Below are 17925 nucleotides of genomic sequence, written 5' to 3'. Positions count from 1 at the left end.
CGGCGGTATTTCGCCGTTTTTTAAATGATTACTTTTATCATGTATTTAGTTAAGAAACGATTTATTTTCCTAAACAAAAACGTTCAATGGGATTCATTGTGCCTTTTTGGTACTCTATAATACACGTGTGTCACATTATTCTTGAAATATATCGTAATATAAACAAATTAGATCGTAACATAAATAAATCAAAGCACGCATCGTGTGTCACTCTTACCCACTGGCGATGCGTAGCGTCGAGAGTGAGACAGATATAGGGCATGATTATGGCGCGGACTAATTACCGACCGCAAGAAAAATCAGGGATCTGTTGTTTTATTTATCCTTGTGATGTTACAAATTATTAGTCAGATATTTCAACAGATGTCATAAGACCGAGGATTGACGTATTATTTTATCCAAAGTTCCACACCATGAAAAAATCCCTCCAAGTTGAACTGAGGTTCGAAACTTGGAGCAAAGTGAAAACACAAACGCTTATGTCAGCCGCGTATGGGGCATGTCTTGTAAAAACACAAACGGTTATGCGAGCCGCGTGGATCCGGTTAATATGGCAACTATAGTGGGCACAGAATAAAACAGTGTTATAAATAAACATGTTCAATAATGGAATTCATTTTCATTGTCGCTTTTGCTTCATGTATTTAACTAGGCAGAAATGTGTTTTTGTTATCATGCAATCCTGTTCATCAAACCACATCGGCCTTCTAATCATCTTATACTGCTGGATCTGTGTTGTGTGGCGGGGCGTCTTGACTACATGTTGCCATTTATAAATGTGTTCAGTCAATAAGCCGACTGCATCTCGTGTTGGATGGAGGGGTAGTTAGAAAGAACTGTCTAGTCAATCAGCTTATCCTAAAATGTGTGTCAAATCGTGATTCGAAAATGGGGTTTGATCTAATTCTTCGATGTTTTAACCCAGGAAACTCCGACATTCACAATATTAATATTTTTAGTGTCGTAGCGGTACCTTTGTTGATGGGGATTTGTTTTCTGCGCGTCCCGATGTTGTTTTACTATAATATACCGTGGGTTCATATGCAAAAAACATTACCTCGAAAATATGCAATTTTGACTTAATGATGTAGTATTATAAAGTTTTCAACGTCCTATAAACTCGCAAAATACATTAAGTACTTTGAAATGTCATATTTATGTGGTTTTGCAAGTAAATTCAACTTTTAGTTTATTACATAGCGAGTATTTTATTCAGGTTAAATTTTAAAAAAAGTGATTTTAGAGTTTAAGTTTTTTGCCAGTATACCCACGATATATAGGTATACATTTTGGTTGAGTTTTCTACCTCTCCGCATGAGACATCCACCTATATGTATATCTTTATAGTTCTAGCAAAACAGCAATCATTGTAATAATAAACTTTAATCTAAGTAATAATAATGGATAGATTTTTCCACAAAGTGACTGCCAAATCAATTAATGAGACTATTAATTTTTATTAAATAACAAGTATTTACAAAGTAAATCACAGAATGAAAATGAATAAGTAGTCTATGTATTTCCAAATCTTTTCACATAAGGCGGTCAACTCATGAAAGTATACAGGTATATAATGTCCTTCGCCAAACACGCTAGCGCCCCTTTAGTATTAAAAATATAAAATATAACTCCTAATTGGAGATAATCCAGAGACACTCAAAATGTTATAAGTATGTAAATGTTGGGGGTTCCGGATATCCCAGGATTGGTAAAGCTCCTTGTCAGGATCACTGTATGGAGGTATTTGATTGTGCGGAGTGGAGTGGAGTGGGTGTTTATCTCCTGTGGGGCTACGCAAGCAGGAGGAGGAGGGCTATTGCCTGGGGCTGGCGCGGCGCATGCGCGGCGAGGCGTACGGGGCGAGCCTAACCTGTGTTGCGCAGCAGGCGGTGCTGGGCGGCGGCGTGTACGGCGTGGCACTGCACCCCGCGGAGCCGCTGCTCAAGGCGGCGCACCCGCCCGCGCTGCTGGCCGCCGCGCTGCCCCCGCCGCACCTGCTGCCGCACCACCCGCCCGCGCTGCACCCGCACCACGCCCACCACCCGCTCCTGCACCACCACCACCCGGACCAGATGGCGGCCGTGAGTCCCGCGAGGCGCCCGCTTTACTCAAACTGGATCCCGCGCATTGCCACTGAACACTATCCCAACTGTTGCGACTTTTGCAGTGATTATCTACTTCAAAGAATGACTGCTAGTGGAAAAAAAATTGGTGTACATGAAATAGGCACACCTGTATCAAACCTTTAAACCTACATAAAACTGCCTGGTTATAGTTAAATTAAGTCCGTCTCCGTAGTGTAATTGTCAGCATACTCGGTAACCGTTCTGGAGGTCCCGGGTTTGATTCCCAGGGGGCGGGTGAAATAAGTGATTTTTCACTCTAATATTTATTCAATATTGCCCTGGACTAGGAGGGCTGACCACCTTTCCTTCATGTTTTAATGATCAAGATAACACTGCGTTAATTTGATGCAGTGCCCTATACACCATTGGGGTGCAGATAAGGGAAGATAAGAAGAAGATTAAGAGATAGTAAAACCTCTACCTTTCGTTGCTCACGTTAATTTGTTATGTACAAGTTAATTATTGAATAAATTAATTTTATTTGATCACTGATAATTACGACACGCAAGTCATGAAAACAAAATTTAGCTTACGACGTAGAATTTTCGGGTGTGTCATTTCACTGGCAATGTTGGAAAGATCATGAAGTTTGATAAAAAGCGGGAGGTGGATAATAAGGCTTGGTGCTGCCCCTAAAAGAACCCCCCACCGTAGTGAACTTGTCTTGGTGTACCCGATCCCGCTTCCCGTACTGGAAGTGAACCCATAGCGCTGCCCCGGGAATGTTATTGTCCCCCTAGACCCCCCTAGTCTTGCAACTCTATCCATCCACGCACAGTTGACGAGCGGAATTATGTTTTGTGTCTCGATACCGTATTATAATTTTTATCTTGTACATCCATGTGGAGTAAAAATGTATACAACCTGTCAAAAAATAGTTTAAATAGGAAAAAAAATTAACAAAAATGTAACCAATTTTTACAATGACAAAATTTTAATAATATAATTTGTTAAACATAAAGTTGTTTGAACACAGCATGTTTTTTTGTGCTTGTAGTATCAGTTGAACTACACCAGCCTTCATTTATATATTTCCTATTTTTTTATGACAGATTGTACCATTGACGCTGTATTATATTTTATTCATTTATGTATTGGCATGTTTTTTTTAAAAAAAAAAAATTAAGTAAGGCCCTGAAAGCCCTCTAAATTTTTAATTTTATTGTGATTATTCAATGTTTATGAGCAGCTATTAAATATTTTTGAAATTTATTTGTGTAATTCTCTGTACTAGAAAAAAATATTGTTACGAAACCAACAATGGTATATTCCTTTAAAAATTAAAGTGTATTGTCCTTTGTAAAATAAGCATTACCCTTATTTTTTCCTGCTTTTTTGATGCCCTTAATAAAATAACGCTACCTTCATTATTTAACAATACTATGTACCCCGTAGATGATAAATAAAATAAAAATAGCAACCCTCTCGAAATGTAGCTCCTCGTAACATACAGATTGTCAATTTGTTCCTTTAACAAGCCGCCAGTAGAGAATAGGCAGTAAATTAACTTGGTCTGATATGATTTATTTGATTTGCTTTGGAGTAAAGTATTTTGTCTGCAGCTTACTTTGTTTCTCTGGCACTGCCATCATACTTTTTGCGTGAAGCGGCGGTTTAAAAGGACGGACGCTCTGTTATGGCGATACCGTCACGACGATAGCGCGTCGGTAACAAAGCCACGCAAAAGGTCCAAACCCCAATATGATGCATCCAGTTTCCCGCCTTACAATTCCTCCCAAGACTAGACGACTTACCGGGAACGAGTGCATGGCTTTATCACAGTAAATGCACAGAACTCGTTTTATTTTTCTTTATACGTAATTTGGTACTCACAGTAAATTCCGCTAATACTCTCGTTATTAAATTTCAAATTAATATACGTTTCTGTGTTCACCCGGGGGCAGCACCACCCCTAGCTCACATGCTCGAAGTTTCCGAGTCCGTTCAATGAGCATCCACAGATACGAACCCCACCTCGTCCAAGTATCGGGCGGCTCCCTGCCACCGTCGCCCTCCACCCGGGGTCTCCTATCTGTGGATGTTCATTCGACCCACTCGGCCGTTTGGACTAGCCCTACTACTGAAGTTATCCATGTTCATCTTACCTTCCAGCTGATACTCCATCCACTATCCCAGCCGTGCCAGAGGAAATCACGCAGAAAGAAAACTTGCTACCCATTTCTCCCGATGGTGTATTTCTAACGAAGACCGCCAATAGGTCACTCCCTTTAAGCAGCAATCTCCCATCCCAGAAGATAATACAAACATCCGCAATATTCAACACTTAAATTATTCATAAGTATATTTTACTGTATCTTTAAATACCGTAATATGATATATAGGCATTTTATACCATATAAATACATATCCAAAGTGTTCAATATTGTAAATTAGTATGAAAATGATTGTATCACATTTTGAAGTCTTAAGAATGTAGCTTAAAGGGACATTAATTTATTTTCCTATATTTTACTAAACATTCTGACATGCTATAAGTTGAATGGTTTCTTGCGAGTAAATTTTATCAGCGGTTTTTTGAATTACGTTTCGTTCAGCCTTACACCATCAGGATAAATGTTGTAATGTATCATTTTCAAAGGAGTCTCAGGAGTTTTAATTTGTGTATGTTTTTCAGATGGGGGCATTAGCCAAGAATCCTTTAGCAGGGTTAGCAGCATTAGGGTTAGGCGGTTTGACTCCAACAAGCACGGGAGGACTAAATCCTGCAGGTGTGTACATTATTTTAATGTTGAATCATCCCACTCTTTTAAAAGGACTTCTAATTAAAATCACTCGTTTATTTCTGTCCGCATTGTTTAATGATGATCAAAGAGACAAGAGGGTAGGCATCTGAAGGGTCTAGATGTTGTTTAGAATATTTTCATGAACCTGACATTACCATGTCAGCGTAACTCACGGATTCACTCGGATGAAGCTACCTTATGATCAATGATTATGAGATCTGAAAACATTAGTAATTGCGGACTTTTCTAAAGGTTTAAACCCAATTAATTTTAACTATCACTTTTGAACTATTTAAAACAATTCAAATAAATTTATTTATTGATTTGCTATAAACTTTGGAATAACATGATGAACTGAATATATTTTTTTTTATTTAATCGTTTGTATAAGACCACTTTTGAGTTTATTTATATGAACATCTAGTTTCGAGAACTATAGATATTCTCGTCAACGGGTGAAAATACAAACTCTATTTTCATTCATCATTTTGCGTTAATGAGAAATCGCAAATGTCATTCAGTTAAATTACCTCTGGAAATCAATTAACCTTTGCCACGTCAACAAGCAAAATCCATAGGAAATAGACAATCTTGTGTTGACCGTGTCGTGGACTTCTTTGCTTTGGCTTTTAAATCAATTTGTAGGTGTTGTCATTTATGATAAAAATTATTCCATAAAATATTTTTAAGTATAATATAAAATCCCTTGTGTCCGCATAGTGTAGTGGCTATCACGCTAGGCTACCGTGTTGAATGTCCTGGGTTCGATTCCCAAGAGGGTCAAAATAAATATTAGTGATTTTTCAGTCTAATATTTATTTAATATAACCCTGGACTGATACCTGAAGCGGAAGGCTGATCACCTTTTCTTCTTGTGTTAAATGATAACATTGATAACATTGATAAGATAACATTGCTTCTATACAATGCCCTATGCACCATTGGGTGCGGATAAGGGTTAGAAGAAGAATCATAATACAAACTTTACTTAACCTGGTAACCGGGCAGTCCGCTGTCCAATTACGCAACTTGTAATGGGCGCGAATACTGATTCACTACGTGTCTTAAATTCATGCAGAGACATGTATGGGTGACTAATACCTTTGTTGTTGGAAAAATATACGTCCCGCCCGTTCCAGGGTGCAACACATATTTCAAGGATGTATTCATATGTCCTACCCGTACCTGATATTGTTTACGTTTGACGTATTTATGCGCCCCCCCCCGGTTAACAGGTTAAGGAAAAAAAATCTGTCATAAATATCTCAACGCTAAATATGTATTCTAACATTTTGAGTGTAGTATTTTGAGTATGTTTTTGCTTTTATTACTTGTTTTACTTTCCTCCTGATACTCTTGAATAATATAGTCTTATTTACAAAGATATGGATTTGACAGCTTTGGCTGCTCTGGCCGGGTCACAACTCCGCACCTCACAGAACCGCAACCAACCCCCTTCCAACCAACAGTCCCACGAAATGACTGTGCCAAATGAACTCATTGGATGCATTATTGGAAAGGTAATTACACTTCTTCATTGATCCCCCCTCACCTTTAAGTTCAATACAGTGGAACCCCGGAAATCTGTACTTATCGAGGCTGTGACCTGTTTGGATTTGAAGTTTGGATTAGGTGAGAAATTTATTATACAGTACATACATACTATAGTACTTTACACTATAGTACTTTACACTATAGTAGTTCCAGTTACTGTAGTTCTCTGGTGAGCTCTAATGTTAATGAAGTACTATATAACGTTGTTTCTTTTAAGGTACATATCGTAGTCATACAGGAGAAAGTGACCAACTAATAAAACGTAAAATGTTCAGGAGGGCCATTTAAGTCACTTTTGCTTGGCAAGAAAATAAACATAAATGCAGTTAGTCATTTTTAACAAGTCAATATTTTATGCTTCCAAGTTTAAAATCGCTTTGGGATTTTTTCAGGGCAATATTAAGCTAGTAAGGCATCAACTAGTCAATAATCTCGTTTTTGTAAAAAATGCACTTGGTCACTTTCTCCTGTATGACTACGATATATGTATGTACATTATTTGCAACTTTTACATTTCAATATACATAATATTACAGTACTCGAGTAGCAATACAGGTATATTACTGTATACTTTATTTACTTTTCAATAATTTTTAAGCAAAATTTGGTTATATATATATATATAATAATTTTATGTCATAAAAAATGTGTTCTTCAGTTTTTCAGTTTTCCTACATATGTTTTTCGTCAAAATCTTGTTTGGATTTCCGCGGTTCCACTTTTATTATAAATGTATTTTAGTGTTATCTATCATAACTTTTTGGAAAACTTAATCTTGCATATATATATATTTTTTCTAATGCCTTTTTTTTATCCAATAGGGGGGCACGAAGATCGCAGAGATCCGACAGATATCGGGTGCCATGATCCGCATCTCCAACTGCGAAGAGCGTGAGGGCGGTGCCACCGATCGCACTATCACTATCACCGGGAATCCTGACGCAGTGGCTCTTGCCCAGTACCTTATCAACATGAGGTCAGAATCAATCCATTACTACATTTCCTTTTCCGAACTTGTCGCATTTTGGAAGGAAAGCTTGCAAAATGATACCTTAAAAAAAAATCTGCTTAATTAGGACTTGTTATGTAGAGATGTACAGTTCCATGACAATATTTTTTTTATAGCTACTCACAAAATTGCTTCATAAATGCTGTATATATTTTTTTCTTTATAATTTTAATTTCAAACTAAAAATATTGTTCATATTCTTGAAATTACATGCAGTTTTATTGTTACATATTATAGCTTTTTACTATTATTGCAGAGTTTGGATTACAGTTTTATTTTATTAATTTTTTATATGCAATTTAGTTTGAATGCAAAACTACATTAAGAATAAAAATGAAAACATAAAACTCTTCAGTGATAAGATTATTTATAATGTTATGATAAATTCGTAAAAAAAAATAGGATGTAAAATTACATATTTTTTAAAATTGCAACAAATGAAAGAGAAAAAATCAGCAATTGTATATGCAATATTTGAAAACCCATAATAAATTGTCATGGTAGGAGTATACCAATTGAATAAATGCATCTTCTTTGCATGTAAAGTCACTACATATTTTTAGCTAATACATATTTTTAGCCAAATTATTATCTTCACATGCAATGTCAAATGCATTCTTACATTTGATATGCTCCTTTGTATACTTTATATTTCTGTCGCAGTATCATTCGATCTATTACTATGTCTTACAGTTTTGCAGTTTTCCTTTGAAAATGCCGCTGACCCATTACTGTGCTAAGTTAAGTTTTGGTGCCCTGTTACAATTTTTTTTTCAGCTTAGGTATGAATTTCGACCCGACGAACGTTGTGGAATATTCCGTCAAATGTCTTCCTCCTGATTACATCCAGGTCCATCCAATGTCTACCAACCATCTTATAACAAATCATTTGTCCTCGCATTATTCCAACAATTATTTATTTAACACCCCTAACGTTCCAGTTGCTGCCTTCCAAAGCTGAATCTCCATCCTTTTACATTATTTACTTTTTCACACTTTCAAAGGCTTCACACTTTTACTAACTGAACCGTCTTTTAAAATTGTGTTAGGCCTTTGTGAGTGATTAACAACAATAGAGGTGATCATTTGGTTTATTGTTTTTATTTTCAATTTCATTTTTATTGTTTTTTTTTAAATAAAATCGATAATATCAAACCTTAGACGGATTGAAATATGTTTTTTCATTTTATTAAATAAAAAGTAAATGATCACTTTTAAATGGTACTTAACATTCCTGGTTTAATCCTTTTGACGCTTTTGTCCGATGTTGATTTCTACTTTTTTGCATCACAAAACACATTTTTTATCAAAATTAATTTAAAACAATTGTCACTTTAAAGGGTTTTTCATGGCTAATGGCGAAACATTAGACTTTATTTTATGTTCTTTTAAGGGGAATTTTAATTTCTTCACTTTTCTTTTCGATACTAATCATTACTCACAACCTAGAATACGGTGGGAATTAGTTTTGTTTTTATTTTCGAGTTTATTTCGGCAAAGATGCACCGCGTTTCTTCCCTCACACTAAACATACTCGCACATTCACATTCAATATCCGAAGTTCCGACCTTATCACTATTGGTCCGCCAGCCGTGTCCAGCCCTCCCGAACTTGTTTCCATCACCCGCCCCTTGTGTTTCCGCAGCGTGGAACTGCAGAAGGCCAATCTGGGCAACGCCGGCAACGGGGAGGGCGCCAGCAGCGGCAACGGGCAGGCGGCCGCCGGGCCCCTCGCCTCCGCCATTCCGCTGGCCCAGCTGCTCACCAAGCCGGGGGCGCTCAACGCGCTCAGCTCCCTCTCGGCCCTCGGCGGCCTCACCGAGCTGCTCGGCTCCGCCCCCATCCAGACCACCGGCGTGCACCGACAGCACCGGGGGCCCAACCGGCCCCGCTCGCCCGCCCCCCAAAGCAACTCCACCGACCAGCCCGTCAAAAGCAAATCCGATAGGAACAAGTTCAACCCTTACTAGTTTCCCACTCAAATCCCCCTGGACTGCACGTGCGCTATAGAGTGACAGCTGCAAACTAGCGATTCGGGGATCGGAGTAACTAGTTTCCCAGATCGTTACATTTGGTGAATATGCGATCGGTAAAATGTACACATTTTATACGAGCATCATACTTGTAAATATTTTTGGACGTATTCACTCTTTTGTACAAACACCCGACTATCGGACTCTTGGCAAATATGCTTATCGCAATTTTGAGATAATTTTTTTTTCTAGGAAATTGCGGCCAAATAGTTTGTTTGATTTCTAAACTTGAAGTCGTACTCGTTCCTTTCGTGATTGATCTGAAGCCAAATATTATGTCATTATTTGTCGGACGGTTTCTTCATTGATAGAATTGTGTGAAGACGATTCTGAAAGAACTTTGTTTAAGTGCTTTGATATGGACCAAATCTGTAGTTTTCGTGTTTATAGCACATTTCTCATTTGTTTATAGTTTTGAACATAATTATAAATCATTGTGACAATATTAATTATCTTTTTATTGAAATATCATTAGAGTTTAATGAGAACTAGATTAAACTAGAAAACTAGATTTGCGAGGTACATTTTACTATTGAGTAATCAGAATTAGTTTAGTGTTCTTTCTTTCATTTATCGGAGTGTCAAAATATTTTAGATTTACAGTATAATATTAAATTCCTCATGTGGAATATTAATTTTATTGTTTGCAGAGAAATTATCATATATTATTTATATGCTTTTATAAATCATGCAGATTCGGTTCCATAATAGGAAATACCTTTTTTATTACATATGCTTGTGTATGTAGTATTTTTTTTCACATACACATTTTATCATATACAAATAAATCAACATAACTTAAACTTCTAATCATTAAAAATATCATGTTTCTTTATCTTCTTTTTTAGTGCTATGTTATGTTTGTTTTTCTGTCAATATTTTTTAATATGTATACACTTTCCTTATTATCAATCATTCATTTTACTCTACATTTAATTTAAACAAAAAAAACTGTAAAATTTGAAGTTTATGTTTTTAAATATTATTACAAAAACAAGAACATTTGTTTTTTTTGTTGTTTTTTTAAATATCTAATGAAAATCAGTCAATCAAATATTGTTTTTCATAATACATTTTATAGTTGAAAATAAATACACAATACATTTTTATTGTATGTATTTTCCGTATGATGGTTTAAATCATCTCTTTTTTTCTAATACAATATTTTTTTTAAACCTTTTTGTTGGTAAAAACATTGTAATATTTCTTTTTGTGGAAAGGAAGGATTGAAAATAAATCATAACATTTCATAAGTTTTTTTATATGTCGTTTATTATATTGGAGTAAATTGTAGACACAACTATCTTTTATCTTAAAATAAAGATTATAAAACCCTCATGTCTTTTTTTCTTTCATGTGTATTTAATTTTTGTAATAATTTCTGATTTTACATACATGTACTTTAATTTTATATTACAAAATATTTGTCTTCTGTGATCATTTTAATAATTTTTGATAATAAGAAAGTAAATTCATAACATTATCCAGTACATTTGATTTAATAATTATTTATAATTATTATTTTTAAAATATATAAACTTATAATTAAAATATTTTATTCTGTGTCTGGATCTATGGTTTTTGAGACTCGCATCCGACAGTTAATTTTATTTTCTTTGTTATAATTAAATATAAATGCTTATAATTTTTATTTTAAAAAATAACGAGAATTCTATTTTACAATGTGATGGCTATATTAAAATGTGTTCAACTTATAAAAATAACTTTCCATTAAATCACTGTTATGTAAATTTTATTTATTGTCATATATTGTTTTAACTAAACAGCGTCTTCCTCAAGCCTCATGAATTCTATTAAAATGTATTTTCGAAACTTTTGAAAAAATATAACACGCTATAAATTTCTAACCAACAGATCGTATAAACAGTCTGCTATTATATATCTCCATTTTATTCCATAAAAACACTGGACTATGGATTATGATAAAAATAAAAACTATGATAAAGTAAAATAGTCCACATCAATTATAACCTCGGTGTATTTTTCATATCAATGTTTTATTACTCATACAACATCTGAATGTGAGCAGTTTCAAATTCGCAACTTTGAATGAGAAAAATATTAATAGCCTTAAGTACAGAGACCATGAAAATACTTTAACCATTAATGCTGTGGGCACAATACTGCATGACTGTTCAGAAACAATAAGCTTATGGGTATAGTGATTTTGAAGAAAGTTATTTTTATAAGCTATAAAATAGTATATCACAAATATTGATTACAAAAATGTTAACCTGAATATCATTATCCCCACGATTCCCGTTGACTCATTCCTGGAAAGTATGAGATTTTGTTTATTTGGCTATTTTCAATGTTTATTCCGAGCTTTCTTATCACATCACACCTCCTTGGAATTCCAAAGTAAGCTGACTTTTCCACTAAACTATCCGGAGACCAACCAACCAATCCCAGTGCTATCCAACCAACCACGGGAAGACCTGTCTCCATAATACCAGTCCCTTTGTGGAGCGATCCTGGTAAGCCTACCTTTTACCTTTTTATTATTCCCCTGTGTAAATATTGTTTTTCCGCTGAATATTGTTTATACATCTTTTAAACCATCCCTCATTCATTACTAATCCTTTTCAACTGAACCTATAAATATCTTAAAGTTGGGGCAATCATACCGAAAAAGATATTACACACTAATAATACTTGATGATTTTCAAACTAAATACGGCAGACTCTTGATTTACCGGGGTGGTCCATAAATATTACCTCTTAAATAAATTTCACAATTAATGTACGCACAAATATACACATATGAAATTAACCAGTTACACACGTGTTACCAAATTTCCGATGTCTTTGCCTGATTAAGGTAGTAAGCATCTTTTATATGACCGGCTCAAACAAACCCAATGCAGGTCGCGGTTGCCAGTTGTTTTAACAAAACAAAAGTGTTGTGATGTTTTTTTGTTACAGCTGACATTCTTCTTTGATATTATGTTGATTGGTGCAATTTGGACTGAAATCATGTCTGTAAAATTAAAAAGACTACGGTTAAATAGCTTTCTGGTGAATCATGAGTCTTTTGTATATTTTTACCAAAGATCAACTTTCTTTGTTTTATTTTGGGTCATTCTTATTGACTAAAATAATGTTTAAATACTGATCATTTTTATTTCACTAAAAACCTTTGGCCGCAAAGTAAAATGAAATACTTATTTAAGTTTATAAATTTTTACAGAGGTGTTCTTTATTTCTCTCATTTTTCTATATAATATTAGCAGTTAATAAGCATTAAAAGATGCTGAGTTTTTGTTGTTGTTTTTATGTTATTTTCATGTTTCGTCATTAAAAATCATCAAAGTTCAGTGCAAGATGTCTACTAATATATGTCACTACAACAAATTGTTTAATTTAAATTATTTTTACTCATACAATAGGTGGTTATTAATTTTAATGGAAAGTTGATTGGCTGAATTAGGAGCCACTAATTTTTATAAGATGATAAAACAGTGCTTTCTTAATTTTTACAGAGATTTTTGTTTTGCTACATAAATATGATTGTGTGTTTTGAATTTTGCATATATATTTTTGCTTTTAAATTCTTCCTTCATGTTCCTAATTAAGCTTCTGATATTAGTGTCTTATTTCTTGTCCCGTATGTGTATATTTAATGGATAAGTTGCAACGGAAGAACTAGAGTGTTGCACAATTTCCTTGTATTTTGGAGTGTTTGTGTTATTTAAAAGCGCCTTTCTTTTTCAGAATTTTTATGGAGACGGCCGGGCAGCAGATGACCGGGTATCACTATGTCGGCCCCAACCACATAGTGAAGGCTCCCATTCACTAAGTCACTACATCGGGCCAAATCACATAGTAAAGGCTCCAATACGCGATGTCTGGATGCAACACCCAGTACAAATCGGGATTATCTCCCGCTGTTAACATTATTATGTGATCCAAGAATCTTCTTGATTTTATACAAAGCAAACTAGATACCTGCGAGGTGTCTCGAAATCTCTTCAGATATAAGTCTTAGTTCGTATTTTAAATATTTTCATATTAAGATCTGAAACATTCAAAATTTGCGATGTCGCTCTTGGGATTGGAGGAAGCAATGTTTGATCTCATTTACAAGAGTCGAGGGTACGAGCGAACTTTGACGGGAAGGAATCAATTCATTATGCGCATTATGTGTAATATTTGTCATCGCCAAATTAGGAAACATTGACTGCATTCGGATCATAAGGAATAGTTAGTTTTTGCATTCTGAGGAAATAATTTAGACAATTTATGCAATTGTCGGTTGTACGGTAGGTGGAAGGATAGAATAGTTTAGTAGGAAGCGAGAGGGCTTAATGACAATATAATTTGTATATAATGTGTCGGTCTGTACAGCGGACTGCCGAGTCTGCTTCTGGCACCATTATACGAAACTGGTGGGATCAAATCCTTTAAGAAAATTTACATTAATGTCTCGATCAAAAAAGAAATAATTAAAAAAGTTAATTGGTCTAGGGAACAAACCAAAGATTTGTTATTTTTATTTAATTATATGTATCATTGTGGTTATACACATATCTGATAATAGATACTAATTTAATGTAAGATTATATCGATGGTTTTGGTACTACGCTCCCTTTCCTTCCGGCGCTCAATTTATCCACTGGGGATGCTAGTTCATCCTCGTCAATAATATTATTTATATACATATCAAAATTCAATTATCAATTTTAGTCTATTGTATGTATACATGATACACGAGTATATGTAGAATTAATCCCGTAATATCTTGTCTGTCTTCCCGATTCTCAATTACCTGGCATGCGAAATTGTGCCAAAATAGCTCTCTATTATCGAGAATTTACCTTACATTTTATATTCATTCATTAGACTTATTTGTGCCAATCTTACAAAGTAGATGGAATCAAACAAATATTTACGTCGCTTTTAACAGCGACATTTTTAATATTTCGGTGTTAGTAGTAATATAAATTCAATATTATTAATGTTTACTCTTAAAAGACATTTGATATTACAGTATTGTTACGTTAATAAATTATTTGCTCATTTTATACACTAATGTATGTAGATACATTAAATTTAGGATAAGTGGAATGAGATTAATATGTTTAGGATAGTTGGATGACTGGTTTTTTATTTTTATTTCTTACCTAAGAAATTAATATTATTCGCTAAATATTTAAAAGTCGAGAGTTCAGCTCTGGTACTATAGCTTTATTTGATCGCAATTTGTTTCTTCTACTTTTATATATTTTGTTTTTATTTGCATAATGCTGACTCCGTACTTTGAAGAGTATTGATTTGTTATGTTATTTATTTGTTAATTTGAATTATCAGAACTGATATACTTTCGAAAATGGCAACCAAAGATTGGTTTTAAATACTTTTTATTAAAAGTCGATAGAAAAATTCTTCTCTATGATAGATAAATTATGTCGTTGATTTAAATATTTGGCTGTGAATGTTAATTATCAGAATGCGTAAAAATTGGTGTAATGTTATGAATCTCTTATTTCAATTTCTAGTCTTTCAAATTTATTATTGCGAAATTGTGAAACACAATTTCGAACATACTTCGAGTTACAATTCTTTCTCTTGTTTTTATACTTTTGTTAGCATTATTTGTTTAACCAAATATTTAATCTTCAATACTCGATCATTATTTAATAATGAAATATTTTATTGTAGATATATACTGAATATATACTTTTAATATACATAATATGTGAATGTCAAATGTGGAAGAACATTTTACATGTGCACTCTTATTCCATATTTCAAATATTTTGTAAACGAAATATTGAATGTTGAGAACTTGTTAATTTTGCTGTTATCATTCAATAATGTTTTGGATAATTGTGCGTTAAACATAGAAAACGGAGCAATATACATAATATGAATGTACAATATCAAGTTCAACTGTAGGTGATAACCGAATAGCAAATATGACTGGTTGTATAGTAATATTTATCTCTGTGGCCATAGTTATTGAAAGTGGTCATAGTTCACTTTATGTGTAGTGTTAAGCTTTGAATATTTCTCTAATCTCTGTAACGGTAATATCATAGGTTAAACCAGAATACAATTAGGTGTTAAAGTGTTTGGTGTAAAGTAACGCTTTTAAGTCGTTCCGGGCAATCACAAATGTTAGAGCTTTTCTCGGGTAAAACCTAGAATATGGATACACATAAATGTAATTATGAAATAAAGAATGTAGTTATTTTGCAAAGAATACAATTATGAAAATTATACCTGTGATTAGACCCAATGATAACAATAGTAACGTGCCAAGAAATGGTCATTCTCAAGTGACGACACACTTAGCACTGGAATCAATTAGGTACCTGTCTCCGAGGATAATTACTCACCCTAGAAATACTACGTGTCTTAGATGTAAAATATTAAGAATTTAGACGCACTTACAACACTGGAATGTTGCTCTTGTCAGCGTAATGGTGTGTGCGACCCGGAGGAGTAAACTATTTCACTTTGATGTTAAGGATGTTACAAGCTTAAGCCGAATTTATCTGCGAAATGCGTTTCAAGGTGGAAATATATTTACTAGCCTTTAAATAAAACAGGGTCTTACGGCGAAGCTCTCGTCGTATTTTTAAAAGACATAGTATTTAATGAAATATTGAGAGTGTTGAATTTTTCCTTTACAGCACATTTGAAGTTCTTAAGTTTCGAGCACTCGTTCTAAATCTTAAAATATATTCCGCACATTTTGAAGAATTGAATTCTATTTAAAATCTTTAGAGAGTATATTCAATGTGAAGAGACAAATTGCTTTGTCGCACGGTATTGCGATCGGTGTTATTATTTGTATTGAATCGTCATAAGGAGTTTGTTCGAATCTTATGAAAACTGAGCTCGCGAGATTTGCATCGGTTGCAGGTCTTGCGGTTTAAGCGGCTGACGGTTGCCATCTTCGTAGAACTGAGGGGCACTTTATCTAGCGAGTAGAATATTGCAATTAGCCGAGATACCAGGGTAATAGCATTATCCCTATCGCTTGGAATATGGATCTTGACGATATAAAAGTCAACTTAATATGTCTGTGTGGAGTGAAGCTACTAGATGCTAAATATTAGCATATCAATTAAACATATTTAATAGTGATAATATTATATATATGAAAAATAATCTGATAAATATTTTTTGTTGATGTTTAGAAATAAATGCAGCTCCGTATAATAGGAGTCGGCTAAAATATTTTAGCTATTTTTATTATGAAATTATATATTACATTTCCTCCGGGAATATTGTAATCCGCGAGTTGGAAGGCGTAATGAGGATAAATATGTTCTGATATGCAATTAGTTAATGACGCGACTGCATATCAACGGCAAGATTAAGAAATGGGATGTTTCCACTCTGTACAGGCTCTAATGCCAAACTTTGGAGGAAAATTGTATCACTATGTAATATTGCACTTAGATTTCAATACACATTTAATAATAATAGTTATCAATACGGTATTTATAATACATTATATCTGAATGTTACTATAGCACTAATCTTAGGTGGTACTATATCGAGGGAAGTGTTAACTGTGTATTCTTATTAAATTAGAGGTTATAAAGTCAATAAATGAGTGATATTGGTGGCATCCATTTGAAGACTGATTTCTTTGGCTAGTGCTAGGGGTTTTCTGGTTCCCTCTAATGCTAATGTACCAAAATGGATCCCAATATAAGTTAAGTACAGTATGGTCTTGTAGAATGCTGCAATAGGAACAAAGCAATGTGCCAATAGGTATTAAAAAGGGTTGATGTTATTCTAACTTTTCTAATAGTAGTTCACACTTGTATCATATATATTCAATTGTGTATTTGTATCTTCTTTTAATTTCATACATCGGATATTGAAGAAGGCTAAAACTTCACAGAAAAAAATTTCTTAACCTTCAAAGTCAAATTGATCACATGATTAGTCCTGCAGATAAGCAGAGTCTCTATGTGCAGTAAGTGGACGTATGAGATTGAGTCATCAGATCCTAATTTTGAGTGAAAGGTTCTGGGAAATTTTATTATCATGAAACCTTTTTGGTTGTCGGATGTCATCAATAAAATTCTCCCCCTTTCTGGCGCAATTTGTGTCCGACTAAATGGTCTATCACTCAGTTGGTCCGGAATCACGAGTGATGCATATCATAAATTTAATGACTTCTATTGCACACTGAAATATAGAGCAACAAGAGTTCTTGAGAGGCTAAACTCACGATTGCGTGCCTTGAATGAAGCATGAAGTTCAATTCCACCGATGCTCCTTTTTAAAATAAAAAAGTAACCACCTGCATGACATCTGTGTTCAAATTTTATATGATCTATAGTTTTGTAAAGTGCTATGGTTCCAAACTCTAAATGAAGGTTAAGGGAAGTGAAAGAAAATATCAGATAAAAGTTTTTGAAAGTCCATACTGTAAATCTTTCTATAACAATATCAATTAGATATAACAATTA

At 34.1% G+C, this 17925-nt stretch overlaps 1 protein-coding gene across 17 annotated transcripts in view; it reads left to right on the top strand.

The window, feature by feature from the left end:
• LOC148313091 (poly(rC)-binding protein 3-like) overlaps window positions 1–15095 on the top strand; it is an 87274-nt gene extending 72179 nt beyond the window's left edge. For 3 of the 17 annotated variants that reach the window (XM_088268384.1, XM_088268367.1, XM_088268375.1), the window contains exons 8-12: window positions 1800–2081; window positions 4762–4855; window positions 6254–6390; window positions 7246–7400; window positions 9079–9544. In XM_088268384.1, the coding sequence (XP_088124510.1) occupies window positions 1800–2081; window positions 4762–4855; window positions 6254–6390; window positions 7246–7400; window positions 9079–9403 (993 nt within the window). In that variant the 3' untranslated portion in view covers window positions 9404–9544. Of the gene's footprint in view, window positions 1–1799; window positions 2082–4761; window positions 4856–6253; window positions 6391–7245; window positions 7401–9078; window positions 10805–13201 lie in introns of those variants that run through there. The other 14 variants (XM_088268492.1, XM_088268497.1, XM_088268465.1 and 11 more) reach the window with 13 other exon arrangements.
• The last annotated feature ends 2830 nt before the right edge of the window (window positions 15096–17925 follow it).

The sequence above is a fragment of the Brachycentrus maculatus genome, unplaced genomic scaffold (assembly GCF_059751285.1).
Source record: "Brachycentrus maculatus isolate JH-2025_06_01 unplaced genomic scaffold, ASM5975128v1 h1tg000023l, whole genome shotgun sequence".
NCBI lineage: Eukaryota > Metazoa > Arthropoda > Insecta > Trichoptera > Brachycentridae > Brachycentrus > Brachycentrus maculatus.
This window is presented reverse-complemented; position numbering and strand designations above follow the sequence as displayed.